Source organism: Sus scrofa, chromosome 10, assembly GCF_000003025.6.
Source record: "Sus scrofa isolate TJ Tabasco breed Duroc chromosome 10, Sscrofa11.1, whole genome shotgun sequence".
Taxonomy (NCBI): domain Eukaryota; kingdom Metazoa; phylum Chordata; class Mammalia; order Artiodactyla; family Suidae; genus Sus; species Sus scrofa.
In genome coordinates, this window is record NC_010452.4 from 59966476 (window position 1) to 59993631 (window position 27156).

The following is a 27156-nucleotide window of genomic DNA, read 5'->3' on the forward strand; positions in this document are numbered from 1 at the left end:
GTAGGCCGGTGGCTACAGCTCTGATTGGACCCCTAGCCTGGGAACCTCCATATGCCTCGGGAGCGGCCCAAGAAATAGCAAAAAAAAAAAAAGACAAAAATAAATAAATTAATTAATTAAAAAAAAACCGTATGTGTAAAAGGCAGTGTAAACTATAATGTGTGGCTTTTATAATCGGCTAATTTTAATAGGCAGTAGAAATGCATTTTTTTGTTATTTGGCTACCACTTTTTCCCCCCAGTTTTGACATATAAGATATAACATCATATCAGTTTAAGGTGTACATATAATGCTTTTATATCTTTCTGTATTTTTTAATATATATATTTTAGTGTGTGTGTGTGTATCCTAAAAAAGACACAAGACTGAAATAAATGATTACCATAATAATTTTGTTTTGTTTTGTTTTGTCTTTTTAGTGCCATACCTGCGGCATATGGAGGTTCCCAGGCTAAGGGTCCAACCTGAGCTGAAGCCGCTGACCTACGCCACAGCCACAGCAACACAGGATCTGAGCCACATCTTTGACCTACACCACAGCTCATGGCAATGCCAGATCCTTCACCTGCTGAGCAAGGCCAGGGACTGAACCCGCATCCTCATGGATACTAGTTGAGTTCCTCAACCGCTGAGCCACAACTGATTACCATAATAAGTTAACATTCATCACCTCACATACTTACAAATGTTTTTTCTTGTGATGAGAACTTTTAAGATCTCTTTTAGCAAATTTTAAATATGTAATACTATATTGCCAGCATTTTCTCTAACCTGAGAACTCCCCTAAAGTAGATAGAAATAAATTGATAAAAACTTAGAACTGGAATATGTTCCTATAATTGATTTCTGTGTAATAGATGGACACTACTATATTGCTTTTTTAAAAAAGGAAGTTGTCATAGAAACATTCAATTATACAACTTAAATTGGCTTATTAAGTATTTTATAAGAACAGAAGGAAATGAGTTTTTCCATTTTGTATTTTTAGACTACTCTTATGACTGTCTTTGGGTTTTGCTACTGTGCTAATTAGATAAACAGGATCTCGTAAATTAAACATCCTCAGTAAATGTGACGTTAAAGAGTGACTCATTTTCCTATAAACTTTCATTTCAGTAGTTGTGATGTATTATATTTTCTCCTTTAAATGCATTCTCTCCTCAAAAGTGAGCTTTGTAATTTTAAGAATTGTGTCATTTTTAACTATTTCTTTTCTGGTTGCAAAGTGAATATCATACGTAATATTTGTGTGTTTGCTAAGTGGAAGAACAGTGTTTGATAGGATGACCTGTGTGCCTTGTCTGGGAGAAGTGGAAGGAGTAATTTGCTTTAGGGAAATGGAGTTGGACTCGTTTACTGTCCCACCCGAGGCCACTTTTTCCCATGACTTCTCTCTAAACAGGGAGTAGAACATTTTTAAAGAGAGAAGGTACATTGATTATAAAGTGGTAAGAAACAGGAGTTCGCATTATGGCTCAGCAGAAACAAAACCCAGCTAGTATCCATGAGGATGTGGGTTCAATCCCTGGCCTTCCTGGGTGGGTTAAGGATCAGGTGTTGCCGTGAGCTGTGGTGTAGGTCACAGATGTGGCTCAGATCCCCTCATGGCTGTGGCTGTGGTGTAGGCTAGCAGCTAATAGCTCTGATTTGACCTGTAGCCTGGGAACTTCCATATGCTGCAGGCGTGGCCATAAAAAAAGCCATAAATAAATAAATAATAAATAAATAAATAAATAAAGCAATAAGAACAATGTAGGATATTTGATAAATATTTGCCTTGACCGAGAAGGAATAAGACTGGAGAGGAACTCTTCAGGAGAGTTGTACTCTTCTTTAAAGATGGAATAAATGTTCTGCTGAGTTCTGATTTTCTGCAGAATTTATAGAGTTTGCAAGAAACACAAGATTTATTATTGTAATAGCAGTAATAGTTATTTATTGAACATGGTCACTATATTCCTGTTAGCATATCTCTGGGCAGCCTGTGAGTTAGGTGAGCAGTGAGGCACAGATACGTTAATCTACCCCAAGTCCTAGCAAGCCAGCACTTGAGTTTGGATAGCTGACTTCTGCAGTGCTGCCCATCCTGTTTCCCCACCAGCTCAGGTTGTGTGTTCCATTGACTTCCTCACCCCACAGGTTATTTTGACCTTGCGTAGTAGGATTAGGACAGTGAGATTCTTGTTCAACGTTTTAATTTCAAAAGTGAATCTTTTATTTTGCCTGAGCAGTATAAAAAGCAGTGAAGGAAAAAAAGCTAACCCATTAGTTTTTGAATAGGAAGAGTCTTTCAAGTGTTAAGAAATGATTAATTTTTTCAAGGGCCGATTTAAGACCATTCCTATTGCATTTTAATTTTGAATTATAAAATTAGGTTTAAAAAGTTAATGCATTTGAGAAAAAAGAATTAATGCATTTCTGTACTTTGCCCAAATATTTCCACTTTAGAAACTCTAAAAGTTTTCAAATGTCTTTGTAGTCGCTGATAATACACTGTTTGGATTCTTGGAATTGATTACTATGTATACTACAGATGTAACAAATTTAAATCATTTGTTTTCTCTTAGTAATTATTTCTCATTCACTTTATTTCTCTTGGCCCAGTGAGAAGCAGCTGGGTTTAGTTTAGTCTTTTGAAAAAAAACAGCTTTCATGGAACAAAATGGGAATGAATTGTGTTGGAAGGATACTCAGATGGAATGCTGCCACTGTGGTTGTGGTTTTTGGTTTAGGTTATAGTCATGGTTTTGGTTTTTTTGGTGCCTCTTTGAAAATCTGTTGGGGTTCTGCCCAGTCTTCTGTTTGAAAAGGAATTTTGGCTGATAGACTCACAGGAGAGGATGGGGAGTAAGGGGAGTCAGAATGTTTCATTCTTCCGCTTAATGAAGCATGTGTCCTTGGGCAGGTCACTTCAGTTTTCTGAGCCTTAGTTTTTTTCACATATAAAAATGAGGACAATAAGTTCCTCCCCTGGCTCAGCGGAAATGAACCTGACTAGGTCTATGAGGATGCGGGTTCCATCCCTGGCCTCATTCAGTGGTTAAGGATCCCACATTGCTGTGGGTATGGCGTAGGCCAGCAACTGCAGTTCCAATTCGACCCCCGGCTCAGGAAGTTCCATACACAAGTTCAGCCCTAAAAAGCAAAAAAAAAAAAAAAAGACAATAAAGCTTCCCTATCATTCTTTACATTTGGGTAGAGCAGACAAAATGATCTGAGAGCACTTTCCAGACCCAGATGCTCTGTATACCAAGGAGTTTATAAAATGTAGTGTCTTTGCTTTCAGATGGTAGTGATGTTAATTGAACAATTAATTTTCACTTTCAGAGTTAGATGGGTATTAAAGAACTACTCTGAGAAAAATCAGTCTCAGGTTAGGGAGTAGAAGAATACAAAAGGTTCAGGAAACTTGGTCCTTGTGGAAATAAGGGAAGTTACTACAAAGGATCTTTGTGTTATTAGATCAATGGAAGATGTGACGTGGGTTTTCAGCTACTGTGTTATGTAGTGTTGCCGGCTGACTTTGTCCTACCATTCTAGGCAGACTGCATAAAAGACTGAAACTGGAGAATAATAATTATACAGAAGTTTTAAGATCTTTTTAAGGCATGCGAAATGTAATTTTTTCAAAATTTTAATCTTCTACAAATGTTAAATTTCAGGAGGGTTCGGATAATGATGATGATGAAGGAGAGGAAGAAGAGGAAGAGAATACAGATTACCTCACAGATTCCAATAAGGAGAATGAAACTGATGAAGAAAATACTGTATGTATGGCTGAAAATTTGCTTTTTGAAATTGTGCATCATTTTCATGGTATTTTAATTTTAGCCACTGAAGTTTTGGCCTTCATGATTAATGAAACAGTATTTCTTTTCAATTTGTTTTCCTAAGTCCTTTCCTTTATTAATAGGTTCTTTGAATATTTAGTAAGGTTATATATTTTGCTCACTCATTCCTTGAGTTATGTTGAACAAGTTATCAATACAAAAGGCTCTGCCATACAAAACATTACAGTTAAAATTTCTGGTCTGAATGCCCGTTTCTTTTTGTTTCAATAAGGAGGTAATGATTAAAGGAGGGGGACTGAAACACGTACCTTGTGTAGAAGATGAGGACTTCATTCAAGCTCTGGATAAAATGATGCTGGAAAATCTTCAGGTAATAAATGTTGCTCGCTTCCAAAGTACTCAGTACAAAACATGGCAGCACATTTGATTGTGGTTGAAGGATTCTACTATCTAAACATTTACCTCTGCAGTAACTTTTTCCTAATTTCAACAGTTTGAAGCCTCCAGTACTCCTTGCCTCCCAATCCTGATTTGCCACGGTCCTTTAAAATAGATTGGGAAAATAAAAAATAAAATAAAATAAAATAAAATAGATTGGGAAAAATGTAATAAATGTAAGACTTGGAGCAGAGTAATTTATCAGACTCTGCCTTTTCTCTTTGAAGTCATATCTCTACTTCTAAGGACCTTTATTTGCAGTTTGTTTAGGAGTCAATGCAGAAGGTAGCAATTTGGGGAAATTTAATATAATAAATGTTTAAGTTTTATTTATAAGTTTTTTTCTTTTAAAGGCCGCACCTGTGGCATATGGAAGTTCCCAGGCTAGGGGTTGGGTCGGGGCTATAGCTGCTGACCTGCGTCATAGCCACAGCCACTCGGGATCTGAGCCATGTCTGTGACCTATACCAAAGCTCATGGCAATCCTTAACCCACAGAGCAAGGCCACAGATTGAACCTGCATCCTCAAGGATATCAGTTGGGTTCTTAACACATGATCCACAATGGGAACTCCTTATTTACAATTTGAATAACTTGTATATAAATATCTAGAGGAATATTGTTTATTTGATGTTTAAAGAAATATTAATTATTTAATATATTCGTGATGTTAAGATACTGAATTTTATAAAAAAGTTCCATCTTCCCAGTGATTTAGATAATTATATTTTTCTGTAATCAGAAGTAAAATCCTATGGACTGTTTACTTCAGCCCTATTCACAGCTGTTGTTAAAACCTTTGGTGATTTGAGAAGACTGCTTTTGTTGGAACGTGGGTAAAAGCCCCATGGGGTGGGCTCAGTGAAAAATGGAAAAGGAGGAAGTGAAAGTACTGGATACAGTTGGAGCTGACTCTCAAGAAGTTTTATTAGAAAGGGGAGAGAAATGCAGATGTAGCCAGAGAAGGTCAGAGTTAAAAGAGGAGGGTTATTCTCAAGATAGAGGATATGATGGGGTGTGTGCTGATGGAGTAATCCTTTAGGGACAAAATACTGGATTTTACATTCATTGGTGCAACCAACGCCAAAAACTGTGATAATGTACAAATTAGCATTATAAACATATTAGGCCAATTTGCTTCATCCTACATATATTAAAATTTCTGCATACATCTAAAAAGCTCTTAATTGTGAAATCTTATATTCATGTCATTTAGGAGCACTAGTCATCAAAACATAACCATTATAATCCCTTTGAAGAGGTGATAAACAGTTTACTCCTTAAAATTTTCCTATCTTACCTGAGTTGGTAGCAGTTTACTCAGTCATTCATTTGTCTAGCAAGTATTTACTGAGCACCTACTGTGTGCCTAGCAGTCTTTATGCTTAGTGTAGAGTAGTAAATAAAAACAGATCTGTTTTCTACTCTTGGAGAATGTAGTTTTAGGGGTAAAGATAGGTATTTAACAACAAATACATAATTTCAGGTTGTGGTAACTGCTTAGGAACTAAATGAACAGAATGGTTTGGTAGTGAGAATTAAAAAGAAGAAAAACATGTATGTTTAGTATAGAATAATATATATCATGGTTGCTCTTGTTTATGTGTGTGTATGGGTGTGTATATATATATGTATACATACCCATATACACATATATATGTGTGTATGTGTAGATATGCAAGAAGGTCTGGAATCACATGACCCATTGTTAGTAGTTGTTGCACTTGGAGTTGGTCAGAGGGAAGTAGCTGGAGGGACTGGTTTGGACACACTGGGTAATAAATATATTTTTGTATTGAAATAGTTTATGAAGAGAATATGTTCATTTTATAATCAAGAAAGAAAGATAATTTATAAATCAAGATTCGTCTAATATGATTCTTTCAATTTTAAGTAAAAAATCTTTATAAATATTATGAACCTGGGAGAACTTCAAGTAAATTCTAACAAATTAGAACTTAGAAATAAAAAACAGGGCAACCTTATACTTTTATTAGCATTTTGTTTATTTGCAAGTCTTTTGCAAAAATGGTGTTGAAATCAAGACTATTTAAATAGCAATAAAGCAGGTTAACATCTTCGTGTCCTCTCTGTGGTGCCTGTTTAGTTTTAAAGAGTCATGTTCATCTCTTTTCTCATTAGTGCACCTTTCGTCAAACAGAGAAAATTATTTGCAGTTCCCTAAATGCACCTGCTGTCACATTATTGCTTTGGCACCTGTTCTTCTCCTGCCTAAATTCCCTCCATAGCCCCAAAAATGCTCTTTTACCATCTGCTTGCAAAAAGTCATGTGAAGTCTTTAATGTTCTCGAAATCCCATTTTCATTCAGCCTTTTGTGAAATCAGAGCACCTATGCACTCTCAACCAGGCTGGTATGGTCACTCCCTCCCCAGCACAAATTATACATAACTAAGATGAATTGTAATTAATTTCTCTCAACAACTTTATGAGCTCTTTGAGTGTAGAGACTCTCTTTTTAGTATTAATAGCCCCAAGCCTAATACACAGTAAGTCACTGGTGAAGGTTTTTTTTAAGCATTTGGTTGAGGGTTCCCATCGTGGCTCAGTGGTAATGAACCCGACTAGTATCCATGAGGATGCAGGTTCAATCCCCTGGCCTTGCTCAGTGTGTTAAGGGTCTGGCATTGCCATGAGCTGTGATGTAGGTTACAGATGCGGCTCGGATCTGCATTGCTGTGGTTGTGGTGTAGGCTGGCAGCTGCAGCTCCGATTTGACCCCTAACCTGCGAACCTCCACATGCTGTTGGTGTGGCCCTAAAAAGACAAATAATAATGATGATGATAATAATTTTTTGATAAATGCAGTATGGTTATTAAAAATAATTGATATTAACATGCAGGAAGTTAATCTGAACATTAATAGATTCCATTCATTCTTGCATATTAATTGAGCTCCTGCTGTGTATAAAGCACTGCCAGAGACACCGAAAGGGTTCAGTGTTGAACTCCCCCCACTGCAGTCAGGATAAGCAGTCAGTTGTGGCCCATGCTAATTATGAGGAGGGGGTGTGCTGTGACAGGAAGAGCACAGTGCATCCAAGAACAGAGAAACAGTAGAACCCACAGCATTGAGCTTGGGAGGCGCTGGAGCGGTCAGCAGGAGCCCAGTCACGTCATGCTTCCAGGGAACGTGCAAGGGTTGGTGGCAGGAGATGCCACTGTGGTTTCAGAGAGATTACTCTGGTCCTAATGATTGTCGTAAGGAATAGAGCCCTGAAGGAGTTGTTTGCCATTTATGTTTACACATGCTCATGTATACTTGGAATATTCACAGTTTTTTCATTTCGGTCTTTAAGCAACGAAGTGGCGAATCTGTTAAGGTGCACCAACTTGATGTGGCCATTCCCTTGCATCTCAAAAGCCAGCTGAGGAAAGGGCCCCCACTCGGGGGTGGGGAAGGAGAGGCAGAGTCTGCAGATACGATGCCGTTCGTTATGTTAACCAGAAAAGGCAATAAACAGCAGGTAAGAATCTGTCCACTGTGTATTCACAATGGGTTGTTAGTTATCAAGTGTAAGTAGTAACTATTTTATAGGTTCTAAATTATCTTTTGTTTACAAGGGGGAAAAGACCTGGAGACATTGAAGATGTTCAGTGGTAGAAATTTATCTCTTGTGTGTTTAGAAGATACATCTGACTTCTCTCAAATGGAAAGGACCTTTAAAGTTTAAACCATGAATGTTTGTGTGACTGTATAAATATCTTGACTCTGAAGAGGAAGGTTTCACAAGTGAGCTCAGAGTAGGAAAGGAAGGGAGGTGGTAGTAGGTAATCTCAAAACAGTGCTCACTTGCCAAGACTTCTTTCGAAAAATCATTGTTTCCTGACCCCGATCCTTCTCTGTTCTCCTTAAACCTCCTTCTCCTCCTTCCCCCTCAGAATTGTTTCCCCACTACTGAGCTGCCACTGTGATTCATGTGTCACTCATCCAGTGCTGTCTTCCTAAGTATGGGGCTTCAGTGATGAACAAGATGAAGCTTCTGGCCTCGTGAGCACACACCCTGCCCAGGGAGAGAGACAAACATGATATATTTGCAGACTGAAAAATGCTCTGAAGGAAATAGAGCCCAGCTCTCAGACACAACTCGGGGATGCATCATATATTACCAATTATGAAAAAACTCACACTAATTTTTCTAAAATCGAGCGGCCTCTTAGAGTTAATGGAATCTAGGGATAATCGACAGCATTTTTTTCCTGTTTCAGTGATAGGTAAAATAATGGTGCATCTTATAATTAATGGGTGTTAGAGTCTATGAAATGTGGTGGCCACCACAGCTTATCATAGACAGGTCCAATCAATGGCTCCCACATTCATTCAAATAGTCATTTAACAAATACTTACTGTTCACTTGCTACATGCCAGGCACTGTTCCATGTGCAGAACATAGATCAGTCAATCAAGGCCCTCCTCTCTCAGAGCTTTTGTTCTGATGTTGGGAGGCAGACAGTAAAGAAACAATGCCAGTAGCCAACAGGGACCTACCGTAGAGGACAGGGAACTCAGCTCAGTGTTCTGTAGTGACCTGTGTGGGGAAAGAGTCTGAGAAAGAATGGGTTATGTGTGTACCTCAGTCACTTGGCTGTACACCTGGAGTTAACCCAACATCGTAAATCAACTATATTCCAATACAATTTTTTTTAAAAAAGTCAAAAAGAAATAATGCTGGGTTGTGGACAGTGCTATGAAGGAAAATAAAGCAAGAAAAGAGGATAGAAAGAGACGTGGGGTGGGGAGGAGGCCATGAGAGGAGACTGCTGTTGTGGTCCGGGAGGTCGGGAAGACCCCAAGCGAGGGTCCTCTGGCAGGAGAGGGGTCCTCTGCTCGCTGTCCACTAGCACCCTCCGGGAGGTGAGGCCTGCTGCTTTTGTCGGATAACTTCGTGTTATTTAAAAGGTCAGAGTTACACAGTATACCGTTATTTTGCTGTAGTGTAAGTAAATCCCGAGATGTTAAAACTATATACCAGTTAGAAGCCTAGAATGGAAAGGTGGACAAAGGCTTTTTCAAAACATGATGATTGATGTTTACATAGTTAACCTTGACTTAGATTCGGAGCACTGCTCTGTTTTAGGAAATGTCTTTCGAAGTCCTTTCTAGGCCTCCATTCCAGGCTCTGGGGTTATCAGATTTTTAGGAAAGTTGCGCCCTCTCTCACCCTCAGTCCAGCATTGAGCCCGAGCACTTTCCATCTCCCTCATCCCTCACCCGGTCCCTAGAGAAATACGGGTTTGTTTTTGATCAAGACCCCAAGCTTGACGGTGGAGTGGGATCTTGATAAACCACTCTCCTCAGAGCACTGGGAGCTGCTAGTTCACCATGGTTAGCAGGGTTCTCATAGCCCAGAGTTTTTGCTTTGCTTTTCTAGGGATGACTTAGTTCTCTGGGTAGACTTTTTTATTTCAGTCATCACATTTTGAGACTGCTTCATTTTCTTTTTCTTTAAAATCTCTTGGCTCCCTCCTTCCTCTCCCTCACTGTCCCCTCATCACCAGATTTTTTTGGCATAAAAAGAAAGGTTTGTGTTTTTTTAATTGCGAAAGGCAGGGCAATTGCATGGCAACTTCAAGTAAGTAGGCCTTGGTTCCCATTCCTGCACAGCTCCCGAACATTTTTACTGCATTGTCACACTTCCTGAGCCTTGACTTTTCTTATTTAGAAGGGGCCTTAGGAGTATCTTTCTGTGAAGGTCAGATTTCACAACAGCAAATAGTTAAGTTTTTTGTGTGTGTCCCTCCTTTTTCTGAGGCATACGTGAAAATTCACTAAACTTTGTTCGTTGGTGTACCGCATTTGCTCTTTCACGATGTACAGCCAGTAAATTAAAACCGACCTTGAGAAACTTGGCTTTGAAAATTCAGCAGTTCTAAATTCTTAATTGTATGGGTCGAAATAAGACTATGTCTCTGCATTTTATTGTATTTACTTCTTTCTTTATTTTGCTTTTTAGGGTCACACCCGCGGTATATGGAGGTCCCTGGGCTAGGGCTCTAGTTGAAGCGATGGCTGCCAGCCTACGCCAGAGCCACAGCAACACCAGATCCGAGCCTTATCTGCGACCTACACCACAGCTCACGGCAACACTGGATCCTTAACCCACTGAACAAGGCCAGGAATGGAACCTGAAACCTCATGGTTCCTAGTCGGATTCGTTTCCGCTGAGCCACGATGGGAACTCCAATGCATCTGTATTTTAGAGGAAATGTTTTTGATTCAAAGCGAGTAGATTATGTACTGTGTAACCCAAATAACTTCAGAATGAGGAGTGAAATCCTTGTTTCTTAAAATGTGAAGTTTTGTTTAAGGAAATGTTTTTATTGAGCTTTATTTTTAAAATTTTTAAATTTAAAAATTTTTAACAAACGTGAAACAAGAGCTCAAAAGTACTTGGTTAGTAAGTAAATTTTCAACTCAGAAACATTATTTGGAATTTTGGAAAAGGCTCAATTTTAGGAACATTATTTGAAGAAACGTCACTGGTATTTTGTGGCCTGAAAAAGAAAGTGTATTTTGTTCTGACTTTTATTTCTTTATTTGAGTTTTGGGTGTTGGCCCTTCTGGTGTAACAGTTTTTCTAGAAACATGAAATGCATAGCCTTATAGGAATCTTTAGTTCTTAAGTGAAAGATTTCTTTGTGCACCAAATTTTGTGTCCAGAAATAACTTTCTTCTGTAGTCAGTAGGAAAGTAGAAATCTGTACCAGTGAAGTGTGTAGTTGAAAAGGAAGGATAATACTGTGGACAGTTTCCTTCCAGATTTAAATTCCGATGAATTAGAATCATTAATTGAAATAAACTGTTTTGATTATTATAGCAAAAGTTTTAATGTAGTAGAACCATTATGTAATAGAACCTTTTAAAGAACCTCTTTGGTTTTTTTTTTTGGCTGCTTTGCGGCGTATGGAGTTCTCAAGGCCAGGGATCAAATCCACGCCAAAGTTGCAGCCTGTGGCAACACCAGATCCTTAACCCACTGCACTGGGTCAGGGATTGAACCTGCGTCCCTACCTCTGCAGAGAAACTGTTGATCCACTTGCACCACAGCAGGAACTCCTAAAGAACTTGTCAATTGTTTTAAACAAATGCACGATATATTTATTATAGTTTAATACTTAACCCATTTTTTTAGAGTTAGTATTTAAGTTATGATTTGTTTTGCTTGTCTTTTGACTGGAGTAGTTGATACTTACCTGTCATAGTAATTTGGGAGTGTGTGTGTGTGTGTGTGTGTGATTTCAATTTCAGTTACAAAGTCACTTTTTTTTTTTTTTTTTTTTAAATGACCATGAAAGTTCCCAGGCCAGGGGTTGATTCCGAGCTGCAGCTGCCAACCTACAACACAACCTGAGCATTGCTGGATTGTTTGGCCCACAGTGCTTGCCAGGGATGGAACCTGTGCCTCCTCAGTGACCCGAGCTGCTGCAGTTGGGTTCTTAGCCCATTGTGCCACAGTAGGCACTCCACAAAGTAGCTTGAAAGTACAGCCTTTATTTTGGGGTTATTTTGTGGTGCAGCAGAAACAAATCCGACTAGTATCCCTGAGGATGTGGGTTTGACCCCTGGCCTCTGTCAGTGGGTCTGGGATCCAGTGTTGCTATGGCTGTGGTCAAGGCCAGCAGCTGTAGCTCCGATTCAGCCCCTAGCCTGGGAACTTCCATATGCTGTGGGTATGGCACTAAAAAGCAAAAAAAAAAGAAAAAAAACCTTTGTTTAAAATCATCTTTAATGCCATTGTCATGCTCCAGCAAATCTAGTTTGAGTGACTTCTATCTTCTTGTCATCTAATTTGCCCTAAGTTGGTGCCTCTCTTTCAAAAGTATCTTAGCAGCTTTACAGTAAACACACCTGGTGAAGGCAGCACCAGGAAATTCATCTCTTGTGCTCTCTGTATTTCTTGCTGTCTCTTCTGTTGTTTTTAAGTCTGTAATGCTTGAGAACTTTTCCTTTTGTAAAACTTGTCTTGGGCCATAATATGTGAGTGGCTTTTTTTTTTATTATTATTTCCCCTTAGAAGATCTGGAACTTTCTAGAAAAAATTTTTAGTCTTATAAATGAAGGAAAGCCTGTATTTTTAACATTTCGATCAAATCATTATGAGTTTTCTTTATAATTTTTAATACAATTTTATTTTATTAGTATGATTAGAATAGTCATCATTAGACTTACCATTACTTAATTATGAGTGACATTGCAAATGTTTTCAGAACTAATCAGGGGAAGCTAAGTGACCATCCTGTTATATTGCCAAGTGTGTTTATGTGGTGACAGATAGAAGCATCTTAAACTCGCAGTTTGTGGAGTTCCCGTTGTGGCTCAGCGGGTTAAGACCCTAACTAGTATCCATGAGGATGTGAGTTTGACCACTGGTCTTGCTCAGTGGGTTAAAGGCTCCAGGATTGCCGTGAGCTGTGGTATAGGTCACAGACGAGGCTTGAATCTCACCTTGCTGTGGCTGTGGTGTAGGCCTGTGGCTACAGCTTTGATTTGACCCCTAGCCTGGGAACTTCCATATGGCGTGGGCGCAGCCCTAAAGAGCAAACAACAACAACAAAAAAGAAACTCAGACTTTCACCTCTTTTTAACCCTTACCATCTCAAAAGACATCTTAATTGAATAGAGAATGACTTAAAATTTAGCCGTCACTCTCAAAAAAAACATAGCTGTTTTACTGAGACAATACTCAGTATTGCCCAGAATGCCTACCTATAATAAAAATAGTAAGGTAACTGTGATAACAATAACACTAAAATTTATGGAATTCATTGTTCATTTACATGTAATCATATCTTTTAAAATTAATGTATTGATTTATTTTAGCTGTGTCTTTAATTTGTACTAACAGGTTAACTGTTAACTTAGAGTGTCTTTGTGGATATACCTGCTAACCAGATTTCATTATTCCATTAGAGACAGATTGGAAACTTGCTTAAAGTTCTCATTCTGAAATTCTCATAGTTGTGGTCTTTGTAGAATTTGCCATCTCTCTCTCTCTGGTGTCATGTAATTTGGCCCAACTCTGTTTCCAGTGCCTGTTTAGTAGAGCTTTTCTCTGCTAATAGTTGGTTTGGGGCCCAGGGATCAAACCCACACCACAGCAGTGACAACACTGCGCCACAAGGGAACTCCTGCTAATAGTTTTACAGCATCTAGATTTGAAAGTACAGGTACAATCAAATGAAATAAAGAATTTCATTGTGAGGTATTATGACATCTCACAATAACTACTACTTAGGAAGAGTGAATTTATGATGAAGTTTTGGCCTCACATATTAGGTATGTGTGTTTGAGTTAATTAAGCTTTTTCATTTACTTATTTTTTGTGTGTCTTCCTGAATTTTGAAAAATGAATGAAAAAGTTTAGTACAGGGAATGTGGCCATTTTATTTAACTTTATTTCATTTGTTTTTGTTAGTACAAATAAGAAACAGTTGGGACAAGTCTCATTTCTGATTCAGATTACTTACTACATGGGCCTTTGGTGTACAAAGTAGTTAAGGATTTCAGTTTCTTCCTGTTGGTTATTAATCTTGTTCTGCTAAGAAGATGATTTTTTTTTAATTGTGATTTTATTTTGCTAATAGTTTTTTTATCGTGGTGTATAGGAAGTAATGAGAGAGACTAGGAGTCCAGATGTCAATAAATTAAGTGCATTATTAATAGGTAATATGTAGGGAAGTACCTAATATGCACTAGGCATCTCATTTAATTCTCACAGCAGCCCTAAAGACAGTATTGATGTCCTCATTTTATAGATGAGAAAAATAGTGTTCTTAAGTGATTTGCTAGGTCATACTAGTAAATGAGAGGGCTGAGGTATGAACCTAATCTATCCATGTTCTTAACTTCTCTGCAGCACTTCCTGGCAAATATGTATTATCTTATGAAGGAATTGATTGTGGAAATGAAAGGAAACTTGGGGACGAGACCAAAAAAAAAAAAAAAGAGCATAGCATGCGTAATTGTGGAAGGAGGAAAAATTGACCATCATCAGACACATGCCCTAGGATTTAGAAATAAACAGCTCACACAGTTTTTTAAAAAACATTTTATTGGAGTGTAGTTGACTTGGAAAGTTGCGTTAGTTGCAGGTGTACAGCAAAGTCAATCAGTTAGACATATACATATATCTGTTCCTTTTCAGATTCTTTTCCCACATAGGTTATTATACAATATTGAGTAGGTTACCCTGTTCTGTACAGTAGGCCCTTATTACCTATCTATTTTATATATGGTAGCGTGTGTGTTTCAATCCCATCCTCCTAATTTACCCCTTCTGCCCCTCCTTTCCCCTTTGGTAACCTTAAATTTGGTTTCAAAATCTTTGAGTCTGTTTCTATTGTATTAGTTCTTTTGTCTCGTTTTTGTTAGATTCCACATATTAATGACTTCACATGATATTTGTCTCTCTTTGTCTGACCTCATTTTGGATAATTTCTAGGTCCATTTGTGTATCTGCAAATGGCATTATTTCATTCTTTTTTATGCCTGAGTAATATTCCATTGTGTATGCACGTATGCACGCGCACACACACACATGCACGCGCACACATCTTTATCCAGTCGTCCTTTATCCATTTAGGTTGCTTCCGTGTCTTGGCTATGTAAATAGTACTGCAGTGAACATTGGGAACATTGGGGTGCGTGTATCTTTTTGAATTATGGTTTTCTCTGGATATGTGCCCAGGAGTGGGATTTCCGGATCATATGGTAGTTCTATAGTTTTTTAAGGAACCTTCATACTATTTTCATAGTGATTGCACCAGCTTACATTCCCACCAACAGTGTAGGAGGGTTTCCTTTTCTCTACACCCTCTCCAACATTTGTTATTTGTAGACTTTTTTTTTTTTTTTTTGTCTGTGCCTATGGCATGTGAAAGTTCCCAGGCCAACTTACATGTACAATTTATAAAATTAATGGTAGATTTTTTGATGGCCATTCTGACCGGTGTGAGGTATGTATGATACCTCGTAGTTTCAATTTGCATTTCTCAAATAATTAGCGATGCTGAGCATTTTTTCATGTGTTTTTTGGCCGTCTTTATGTCTTCTTTAGAAAAATGTCTATTTAGATCTTTTGCCCTGTTTTTTGATTGGGTTGTTTTTGTTTTTATATTTAACTGCATGAGTTTGGGGTATATTTTGGAGATTAATCCCTTGTCAGTTGCCTCATTTGCAAATATTTTTTCCCATTCAGTGGACAACCAGCAGTTTTTAAAGGAGGTGTGCTTTGGGAGCATGAGAAAGTGCTTTTTTTAGGAGTTCCCATTGTGGCGAAGTGGTTAACAAATCTGACTAGGAACCATGAGGTTGCAGGTTCGATTCCTGGCCTTGCTCAGTGGGTTAAGGATCTGGCCTTACCGTGAGCTGTGGTGTAGTTCAAAGACACAGCTTGGATCCCGCATTGCTGTGGCTGTGGTGTAGGCCGGTGGCTACAGCTCTGATTAGACCCCTGGCCTGGGAACCTCCATATGCCACGGGTGCGGCCCTAAAAAGAAAAAAGACAAAAAAAAAAAAAGAAGAAAGTGCTTTTTTAGAAGACTGTGCTCAGAGCTATAGGAATAAGGAAAGGAACGATTTGTGGAGAGATTATAGAAAAAACTATTTACTTTACTTTTGAGAAGAAAGATTTCACGGAGTTCCCATCATGGCTCAGCAGAAACTAATCTGACTAGCATCCATGCGGATGCAGGTTCAATCCCTGGCCTTGGTCAGTGGGTTAAGGATCTGGCGTTGCCATGAGCTGTGGTGTAGGTTCCAGACACAGCTCAGATCCAGCATTGTTGTGGCTATGGTGTAGGCCTGTGGCTACAACTCTGATTTAACCCCTGGCCCAGGAATCTCCATGTGCTGAGGGTGCAGCCCTAAAAAGACAAAAAAAAAAAAAAAAGAAAGAAAAAAGCAAAGATTTCAGCCTGAAAGGGTAAATTAAAATTTGGGTAAAGTTAGATAGTATTAAAGAGATGATTCATCATCTTTAAATGAGTCTGAGTCTTCAGGTCATAAGCATATTATATCCTCAGGGGCTGAAAGGAGTATTATCTGTAATTGTAGAGCAGTTGTCATTAAGCTCAGAAAAGTCCTACAGAACGGGACAGAAGTCAAAAGATTCATAGGGGGCAAGTCTTTCCTTTTTCAAGATCAAGGAAAAAGTACATTCTGAAAACTCTACATTCCAGTAAACTTGATATCAGTTTTTAGCATAATTCTAAATTGAGCTTTAAGACAGATGATTTTAGTTATTAGGAAAATGAAAATGAAAACCAAAACGAAAATACCGCTATATACTCACTAGACTGGCTAAAATTAAAAAGACTTGACCAAATCAGGTGTTGGCAAGGTTGTAAGGGAACTGGAATTCTCATACACTGCTAGAGGAATGCAGAAAGGTGCAACCACTTTGGAAAATGAAAGTTTCTTAACCAGTAAAACATGCCAGATATTCCCAGCTTTTCCATGCTTAACATGGTTCATTTAAGGGGAATGAAAACATACATCCACATAAGCCTTTGTACACGAATGTATGACTGTATTTATAGTAACTCCAAACTGGAAACACCCTAAATGCTGTCAACAGGTGAATGGGTAAACAAACTGGTGTGTTCATCCAAGGGAAAAATACTGTGCCGTAAAAAGAAACTGTCGGTTCCTATGACATGGATGCATCTCAATCACTATGCTAAGGAAAAGAATTTAGACAAATAGAATATGTTTTATATGTGACGCATTTTATATAAAATTGTAGTTAAGTGCCAACTAGGCAGTAGAGGCAGAAAGCATGTCAGTGGTTGCCTGGGCATGGGGAGAGGAAGAGCTGGGTTGGAAGGGTGGTTGTGGTGGATATACTTATTATCTCGTTGGAGGTGAGGTTTTGTTGAGTGTATGTCTGTATCATAACTCATCAAATTGTGTGTGTAAATATGTGCAGTCTCTATATCAGATATACCTGACTAATGTTACAGTTTTTAAGTGGTGGGTTTGTGCTCATAAAATAAAAGGTGATAGTTGTAAGGAGCGCGGGGGTATAAGACATGAAGAGCAGGTCCTGTCAAACTAAGTTCACTGCGGAGAGGAGGGAGGTCTGCTAGACTGGGAGCTAAACGGGCTGCCTTGAATATATTTTTATTTTTATTTTTTATTTATTTACGTATTTTTGTCTTTTTAGGGCTGCACCCACAACATATGGAGGTTCCCAGGCTAGGGGGCAAATCAGAGCTGTAGCCGCTGGCCTACACCACAGCCAACACCTGATCCAAGCCACTTCTGTGACCTACACCAGAGCTCACAGCAACGCTGGATCCTTAACCCATGGAGCAAGGCCAGGGATCAAACCTGTGTCCTCATGGATGCTTGTCAGATTCGTTTCTGCTAAGCCACGATGGGAACTTGTGTATTTTTATTTTTGTATGCACCATATTTAATGATCCTCTGTGATAAATATGAAATGAGTTAATTGGTTTTGGAAGTAGTTTAGCACCCCCACTTAATATTTATCACCATGGTGTATCTGGCCTGGTCATTTAGTATTCTGAGTATTATACTTTAAGAGGAATATTGACTAATAACTAAAGTACATTGTAAAAAGAATGCGCGAGAGGACACCTAAGACAATACAGAGAATCAGATTATTCAAAATTAGGCATATCAGAGATCTTTTGCAGTGTTAAGCTTTACTAGTAATTTCAAAGATACAGCATTCAAGCTTCCTAGATCCTGAGCACTGCTCCTCAAGGCCTTCTGTTCCACAATTGATGTGCCTTTTGGTCCAGGGTATTGGAGGAGGTCTCCGAAGTGAGATGTGCAGGTTATACATAGCAGGGACAATTTAGGTCATGAAATGTCTCCCTTTTATACCCAGGTGGTTCTGTGGCTTACCTCACAGTTTCCAGGGAGCCACGGTCCGTAAGTTCATAGATCCCATCTAGGTTTATTGACCTTGCATATCCTGCTCACAACAACATTCCGTAGGTAAGAACACTTCCCTGTAGCAGAAATAGATCTCTTTCTCTTTGCCAGCATTACAGCTGTCTTCAGAAATATGCAGGTCTGTTCATTGGGAAGGTGAGCTAGACTTGTTCTATATGGTTTAGGAGGGCAGAACTGGTTCCAGAGGGTAGACGTGATAAGGCTGCAGATTACAGCTTGCTGTATAAAACCCTTTCTGACAACAGCCGCATGTATGTGCTGTGTCTGCACAAAGGACAACGATCCCCTGTTGCTTAGATGTGTACTTCTCATCAGGGTGCAGGAAGGAGGAGCATCTGCTGTTCGTGGAGGTTGCATTTGGTGGCTTTCCGCTTCCCAGCCATCCCTCATGGTTTGTCTCTAGCAGAGTAGCACCGTTGTCCATTTATGGTCTTCAGTGCTACGATCTTTACTGACTCACTAGGAAAGGAAAGATTGTTATTTTTCAGAACTCTTTAATTCTGCATACTGATTTATTTGAAATCTTTTTTTTCTCTTGATTTTCTCAAGCCATTTGTGATTTCTTTATTTTTTTCTCAGTTTAAAATCCTTAATGTACCCATGTCTTCCCAACTTGCTGCAAATCATTGGAACCAACAACAGGCAGAACAAGAAGAGAGGATGAGAATGAAAAAACTCACACTAGATATCAATGAACGGCAAGAACAAGAAGATTATCAAGGTATCAAATCGTTTCCAGGACAGAAGTGGAAAATTGTGATGCTGTTTGGTTTTTGTTATTCTCTGCCTTTTCATGTCATGTTTGTGTATATTTAGCTTGAGAAATTGTGTTTTTTTGTTGTTTTTTTTTTTTTTTTTTTGTCTTTTTGTTTTGTCTTTTTGTTGTTGTTGTTGTTGCTATTTCTTGGGCCACTCCCGCGGCATATGGAGGTTCCCAGGCTAGGGGTTGAATCGGAGCTGCAGCCACCGGCCTACACCAGAGGCACAGCAACGCAGGATCCAAGCCGCGTCTGCAACCTACACCACAGCTCACGGCAACACCGGATCGTTAACCCACTGAGCAAGGGGGGGGACCGAACCCGCAACCTCATGGTTCCTAGTCGGATTCGTTAACCACTGCACCACGACGGGAACTCCGAGAAATTGTTTTTTATATTCCATTCTGTCTTCATTTTTCTCTCACTTATTTGTAAAATAACACTAATTAATTTTTGTTGTATTTTATTTCCTCCATGGTTCCATTAGATTCTATACTGTTAGAGCTATGTTTGCAGGTGAGGTAGTATCGAGTTTTAATTGCCTCATGTTGCCAGTCAATTGTGAGCAAATTGTTATTCAACAAGAATCATCTCATTTTGTGTGCTTGAGAATCCTGATGGCATAGACCCCATGTTGCTTCAGTTTTGAGGGCATCAAGTTAAGATTCCAGTTTTATGTAGACATACCCAGCCCACTTGGATTAACCGGAACTTGGACTGTAGAGTCCCTGGACACCTTTTAAGCCAGCCTTTTGTTATTCCTCCGGAATCCAGATTTTAGAGCCGTAGTGTGATTATTTCTACAGTGCTGTATAGTCAGACTACTGTTTGTGCAAGAGCTTGTTGTGTAAATAAATATTTGTTTTTTTAATCTTTAAATCCCACTTCTGGAATCTTCCCTTCCAGTTGATAAACCACTGTTCTTAATAATAAATAACAGTAGCTGCTTCTCACTGTAAGTGCTTACTATAGCTGGATGTTTCTGTACTTAGTCACAGCATCTAATCCTCAACAGTTCCATGAGATAAGTGCTTATTATTACTCCCGTTTTGCATTTGGGGAAACTGAACCGAACCTCCCCTAGCTAATCAGTGGCAGAGCTGGGATTTGAGCCAACATTGTCTTACTCCAAATAGCATGCTCATAGCTGTTGTGCTGGACTGCTTCTTACACTGCTTCACTGCCTCACTCGATGGACTCTTAGGTAGTGGCCACGGTAACTGGAAGGGCAACATTGGACATTAAATGACATTCAAGAGCATATCTTACTCTTCGGGTACTTCTTAAGCATTTTAGTCTGTGTAATACTTACTTTTCTTCGGTCACCTACTAGACAGAACTACTAAACCTCATCTCCCTAGGGTTTTGTGTGCTTCTTGTCGGGGGTGGGAGTATGTACCAACACTAAACGCCTTTTCTGTTTTGCTCCTGATCCAGAGATGCTGCAGTCTCTTGCACAGCGCCCGGCTCCAGCAAACACCAATCGGGAGCGGCGGCCTCGTTACCAACATCCAAAGGGAGCGCCTAACGCGGATCTAATCTTTAAGACTGGTGGGAGGTAGGATGGTCTCTCTTATCTCTGCCTCAGCTCTTCGTTTTTCATGGTGTCCACGTGAACAAGTTAGATAGTTCGGATTATTTTAAGGATAAAGGCCTAATTATTAGCAGAAGAGAAAAATCTTTGAGTTGTAGATATTTGAGGAAAGAAAGCCTATTTATAGAATTGTTAAAGTTTTGTGGAGTTTTGGGGGGTTTTTTTGGTTTTTAAATCTTGATTTCAGCCACACCACTCTCAGCTTTTGCTTTCTCCGATTGGACTACTACAGCTTTAAAATTTTCTCTTTTGCATTTATAGAGAAGACTAGTCATAGATTAGTGTGAGAGAAGTCATAGACTTTTCATTAGAATCTCTCAAGCCACTGTTAAATAAGCCTGATGTTTACGAAAACTCAAAACCTGTTTGCTAGACTTTGAAGCCTACAGGTTGAGTTTGTTTTGTTTGCTTTGAAATTATAAAATGTTTGCTGGGATCCATGGCTATTCTTCTTAAACCTGAGTTGCTTAATGTGAGATAATTAAAAATGTAAGGAATTTCATATAGAAGGTATCCTCTAATAAGACCTCACTCATCTTTTTTTAAGGAATAAAATTGTTCAAAGTTTTCCTGGGATCTGGTCTAAAGACTCGTACCCATCAACTCTGTTTTCTGTCTCGTGTTTGGGTTATTATCAAAAGTGACATGGGCTTTGCTGCTCTTATGGGCCTCCCTGGGGGCATTAGTGTTGAGACTGAAGCTGCTCACCGCCTCAGATGTCCTCTTGTTGTTGGAGACAGGCAAGCAGGTGTAGAAGACAGGTGCCAGGGCAGCAGAAGTGGTCCCTGTTGAGAGTAGTAGCTTTGGGGGAAATGCAGAGGGTAGAGCCTTTGTGTCTCTCACTCAGTAAATATGTTTGTGTGCTTCCCGATAAGGTTTTTTTTTTTTTTAACTATGTGCTAAAACAGCTCTAATCAGATTGCAGTTTAGGAAATTGATTTGCCACTGACAGTTTAGGGATCTGTTTTTTAATGTCTCTTTTGAGTGTGATTTTTTTAGAAATCTAAGAAATGATGTACAAACCTTTTTATTTAGACATAAGATATTAGGTTATTTTAAATTACTCTACCTTCATTAAAGTCCATTAACAATATCTTTTATTTGCAGTTAAGATGTAGAAGCCAGCCAGGTTAAGAAAGAGGCCTTTTTGGAAATTTTAGTTTCCTCCTTTTACCTTTTCTTAGAGTGGCTTTAAATTTGTACCGTTGTGCTGTTGGTAATGTCTGTTCTCTCTTCTTGTCTCATGATTGGAATATTTTTATCCTGACGTTTTCCATCAGCTTCACCTGCCGTATTGCAGTCTAACCCTCTCTGGACAGCACTGTGTCCATTCGTCCCCAGTCCCTTCTCTGTTCAGATATTGCAACTATATAGCATCTTTTCCTGATTTTTTTAATGCTTGGGTGACTTTACAGAATCCGTAAATATGACATTTGATTCTTAATTACTTTTTGCACAAAGCAGGCTTTGCTCCCCTCAGCTTACATTGTCTAGCACCTTCCATGGGTTCAGTCCTGTACCATGGAAAAATTCAGACGTAGAGGACAGAGTCTTTACTGTCAAGCTTATGGTCCAGCGGGGAAACCTGTCTAGGTACTTGAAAGAGCTGATTCTGCCCTAGTCATGCATTTGTTTAAAAAATTGTTGATTGAGAGTCTGAGTACCAAGCCTTCCTTAGACCATAGGGAGTAAAAACAGGGAAACAGATGTGTCCGCTGACATGCACACGGCTGCAGTTGTGTGTATGAACTTTTCTTAGCTTGCTACCAGTTACTCCACCACTTTTCAAAGCTCTGTTACCTCTCTGTTTTCCTTCTCTCCCTCCAGTGGGAATGGGCCACGTTTGCCCTCTGCCGCCTCGTGCCGCGTCTGCCTCCCCCCGGCACTGCTGCTTCGTGTCGCCCTCAGTGGTCCCGGAGCACCTTGCACGAGGACCCTCCTTTCTTCTGGGCCAGTCTCTTCCCTTCACCTTTGTGGCTCTGCCGTCTCTTCTGGTCCTTTTCTTGCCTCTGCCTGGAGACGTTCGTGTCCCTCAGGCTGGTCCTGGGTCCTCCCTGACCCACGTGCTCTCCGCAGAGGTGCCCCTCCCCCCCGCATGGTCCACGGACAGTCATCGTCCGTGTCTCCAGCCCAAGCCTCCATTTTCCTTTGTGAGTGTGCCCCTAGCTTTCCCCTGCACACCCGCCTCGGCAGCTCAGGGGAACACCAGCCTCTCTGCTCCTCTGCTCTGCGGCTCAGAGAATGGAAACTGCCCACCCAGTGTCCACACTAGAAAAGGAGGCTGCGGGTTGACTCTTCCCTCTCCCTCCGTCAGCAAATGCCCTGATGCTGCCAGAAAGCGGCTCTCTCGCACTTGCCCTGTTCGCTCCACCTCCCCCGCCGAGGTCCTGGATCGGGCGCCCATCCCTCTCGTCTGTGTTACTGCCCGCCCCATCCGAGCGGCTTCTTGGTCTCTCAGTTCAGCCCCTCCAGTTCATCCTCTCTGCTCTACCAGTGTTTTCTGAATGCAGGTCCACTGTTGGACTGGGAGTGAGCTTTCTGCTTAAACCCCGTGGCGGCTCCTCATGGCGTGTGGGATCGAGTCCCAGCTCCTCAGCTTGGTTCATGTGCCCTGCGTGGTGGGAGCGCACTCCCCTCATGGCTGGATCTCTTGCTCTTCTTTCCCCTACTCGTGACCCAGCTGGCCTTTTGGTTCTTCTAGTTAGACTCTTTTTCACCTCCCTCTCTTTGAACCGAACCCTCTCAGGCTCTTCCCCTGGATAACTCCTGCTCCTCTCTCGGGTCTCACCCTGATACTCCAGTGTGACCTTCCAGCCCCGGGTCACTGTGTTTCCCCAGACCTTGTGCTCTGTCACAGGCTGGCCTGTCTCCACCCCCAGGAGAGTGAAGCCCAGGGCAGGCAAGAAGCCTCGTCTTGTTGGCCGTTTTCTCTCTCACAGCTCTTGGTGCCTGGTGCCTAGCAGATGCACGGTAAATATTTGCTGAATGGACAGAGGGACTTCTAAAAACCTATGTTTCATCCCTTAATAAACGTTTCTATCTTATGCTCCTGAGCTCTCGCCTTCCCTTTGGTTTTCCTGATTTTGTGTGACTCCCCACTCTTGAGCTACGCGCTCTACCTGTTTAAAATCTTTTCCAAAAATCATGACTTGGGGAAATAAAAAATAAAAACCCCTAGCTTGTCCAGCATGCTTGATAATGACTCTGTAAAGTCTTTTGGTTTGATGGTATTTTCAAAGCCAGTGCTCTTAAAATGCAGGTACAGATGAATGTTGTAGAGGAACAAGCAGACGTGTAAAGCGTGAGTTTTTGGGCCGTTTGAGTGCCAGGGGCTCTTGCTGTTTTTTAAAACCTGTGTGAGGAGTGCAGCCTGTGGAAGAACATAACCCTGGGGTGGAGTCTTTCGGTGGTTTGGCTCCTCTTTCTTCTCTTCTATTTTTAATGCTGGGCCAGACTTGGTAGGAAGATGTGTGTCTAGAGCCGCGGCTCCGCAGCCGTCTGCCTGGTGCGTTCCCGTACAGAGGAGGCAGGAGGAAATCTGTGAGTGAGGTCTGAGAAACTGTTTTCAATTTGACTCTTAACTTAGCTAGTACTTGTATTAAAAGTTGTTAATATTGTTGACATTAAATGGCAGATAAAGGGAAATTTACTTGGAAACTGGCTATCGAAGCAGTTTTAAGTTTTTCTTAGCTGTGGGTTTTGATAGGGCTCCCAGACATTAATTTATAATGATTTTCATATTTTCTAATCCGAGTTGAAATAAGGCTGTCAGTTAAAATTTCAGCCCCTCTGGGCAGTAGTGCCCTGAAAAGTATAAGCGTTTGCTTGTTAGGAGTTAAAATGCCAGCGTCACTCTCGGCAGCACAGTGACCCAGGCATTCTGTAGTGCGGGACAGGACTGCTTTCCACTGTTGAAAAAACTGAGACTCAGTCTCTCTGACAAGTGTCAGGACTAACATAGTATATATGCTATAAATTCATGTGGATTATACCAGTACTCCTTAAACTTTAAAACACATATTTTAGCCATCTTGACTCTTACTGAAGGCTGGTTCTGGTTTATTTCTGACACGCTCCCGGGTGATATCAGAGCTGCTGGAGTGTGGGCCACACTCTGAGCGGCCAGGGCCTGGGAGAAACGTGCCGTACTTAGCAGACTGGACGCTGCTTCTTTCAGTCACCGCCTTTCTCTCAAGTAGTCTCTTACAGAACATTGATTTGTCTTGACATCTGGAGAGAGGTTTTTTCTTACTCTCAGAGAGTTCTGAACTGTCTTACCTTTTTCTATGCAGTTCAGTTTTTGCACAACTGCGCGACTTACAGACTTACAGGTGTATCCAGCCAAAGAAATACTTCTCCATGTTTGCATTTCATTCTTGGAAATAAAACCAGTGCAGCTTGCCTTGTGAGAGACAAACTATATTCGTTTGCTAGAGTTGTCAAAAGAAAGCATGATAAACTGTGACTTAAAGACTGCAGAACTGTTTGTCTCACAGTTCTGGAGGCCGAAATCTAAGGTCAGGGTTGGTTCCTTCTGAGAGGGAGCATCTGCTCCAGGCTCCCTCCTGGCCTCTGATGGGTTGCCAGCAGTCTTTGGCATCCTCTGGCTTCCACACAACCATCTGATCGCTGCCTTCATCTTCATGTGGTGTTTTCCCAGGCTGTGTATCTGTGTCCAGATGTCCCCCTCTGACGAGGACACAGTCACACTGGATCAGGGGCCTCATCCTACTCCCGTCTGGCCTTGTCCTAATTCCCTCTGCAGTGACGCTGTCTCCAAAGAGGGTGACATGCTGAGGTATTGGGGTTAGACTTCAACATACAAATCTGAGGGTACACAATTCAGCCGTCAACACAAACCATGAATTTTCAGCATCTTAGAAAGTAGTTGAGGGGAGCTCTGGGACCACCCATCTGGTCACCGTCAGAGTTGCTCTTTTTGGTGTCTCCCGTCCAGTCTTGTGTCACTCTGTAGGAGTTTGTGCACTCTTACCAAAGCCCTGGCTTGTCCACAGACGTCAATAAACAGTGGCTGGTGGTGTTTGGGGGACCTGTTCTTGCCTGAGATGTGTCCTCGGTACTGGTTCTTTAACATTGCCCTGTTTGTGCCTCTAGGAGACGTTGATCCAGCAGCACGTGTCATTTCATTAGGTCCTGTATCTGATGTTGTGGATAGTGGAGTCCTCCAGCAATTGAATGAGAGCAGTGGACACATCTCAGCATGTCGGTCTAGAGAGTTGAGAATCTAAACCTGGACAGGCTGGGGCCATGAGGCGGAAACAGCAGCCTCTGCCAACACCGGGAACAAGCCAACGCTTCCAGATAAGGCATAAAAGGCCTTTTGTAATGGAAATCACGTGAGGGTTAAATCTTCTTTTGAGAATGGCAGTCAAGATATGAGATGGTTGACTTGACTCCTGAGCTGTTACACCAAGAAGAGCGTCAGTGAGATGATTGAGCCGGAGAAGAAACAGTTGTAATGGTAATGGTATGGGGGAAATGAACTTGAGTTTAAACTTGATTGAGTTACAGTGTCTCTGAATTGAACATCCCATGTTGGAAGAAGAAACATTTGGGGGCTCCAGGACTACAGTAGTAAAGTATAGAGCAAGCAGTAAAATCTTCTAGTAAAAACTGACATGCAGGACAACAAAATGATGAAAGATATTCAAATACCAGGTAATCCACCAGGAAGGGTTTCGTTTAGGAATTTGTTGCAAGAGGAACACGGGATGAGGGCGACCAATCAGTTTTATCCAGCAGAGTCAGTAACAAAGCATTGCCTGTTAGGGTCAGAGGAAATGGGAAGACGATTAGTACACAAGCACGAACCCAGGGGCTGAGGGGAGTCTGACACCAGCTAAGAACAGGGAGAGTCGAGCCCATTGTAAGTATCATTGAAAACAAACAGCGTGCCAGGCAGATGTCACAGAAGATGGACGAAGGACAGCGAGAAGGGGGCCTGGAGATTTTGTTGACCTTCATGGGTTTACAGCCTCTGTCTCTAAACAAAGTCTGGAAACAGTAGAGCTTTTATTTTGCTTTTGTTTTTATTTTGTTTTGTTTTGTTCCCCCTCCCCCCCCCAAAAAAAATAGAAATGAGAGTTCTTAGTCTGTTTCTGGCAGTCTGTTAATTTCTTAGGATAGTTGTCTTTCGTTTGCTTTCCAGTAGGCATAGTAAATTTAGTTGAAGAGCACTTCTGTATGCTACAACTTGAGTACATCTTCTTTTCGAGCTATTTTGCATTTTTTTCTTTTACCATGTTTCAGTTTCTGCATGTAGAACTAAATAAGAAACAAAACTTGTAAAGTTGTAACATTTCACATGGAAATGCTGCCCGATCTTCACCAGCTTCAGGAATCTGACCTTTGCCGATGCTGCAATAAAGTGTTGTCATTTAGATTTGGTGTGGTTGTGTCTTATTTGGCTTGCGTTTCGGAAACCTATTAAATGGGTAGATGGGCATCTTCCAGTCGTCTCGTCCTTTATAAAATACTCCCAGAGGCCATTCCTTAGCATTTCCCCAGTGCTCTTGCTCTCACGTTAGTGTCTGTGGCTTGCATTACTTTCCTGAGTCAGAATGTGAAGTGATTCTGTCTGTAAAGTGCTTAGTGTGGCATGTGGCTCA

General features: G+C 40.7%; 1 protein-coding gene across 1 annotated transcript in view; it reads left to right on the forward strand.

Moving 5' to 3' along the window:
- UPF2 (UPF2 regulator of nonsense transcripts homolog (yeast)) overlaps positions 1 to 26928 on the forward strand; it is a 100298-nt gene extending 73370 nt beyond the window's left edge. The window contains 6 exon segments of the mRNA XM_021064994.1: positions 3663 to 3767; positions 4063 to 4161; positions 7548 to 7715; positions 18755 to 18896; positions 20371 to 20491; positions 25643 to 26928. Of these exon segments, the coding sequence (XP_020920653.1) occupies positions 3663 to 3767; positions 4063 to 4161; positions 7548 to 7715; positions 18755 to 18896; positions 20371 to 20491; positions 25643 to 25652 (645 nt within the window). The 3' untranslated portion in view covers positions 25653 to 26928.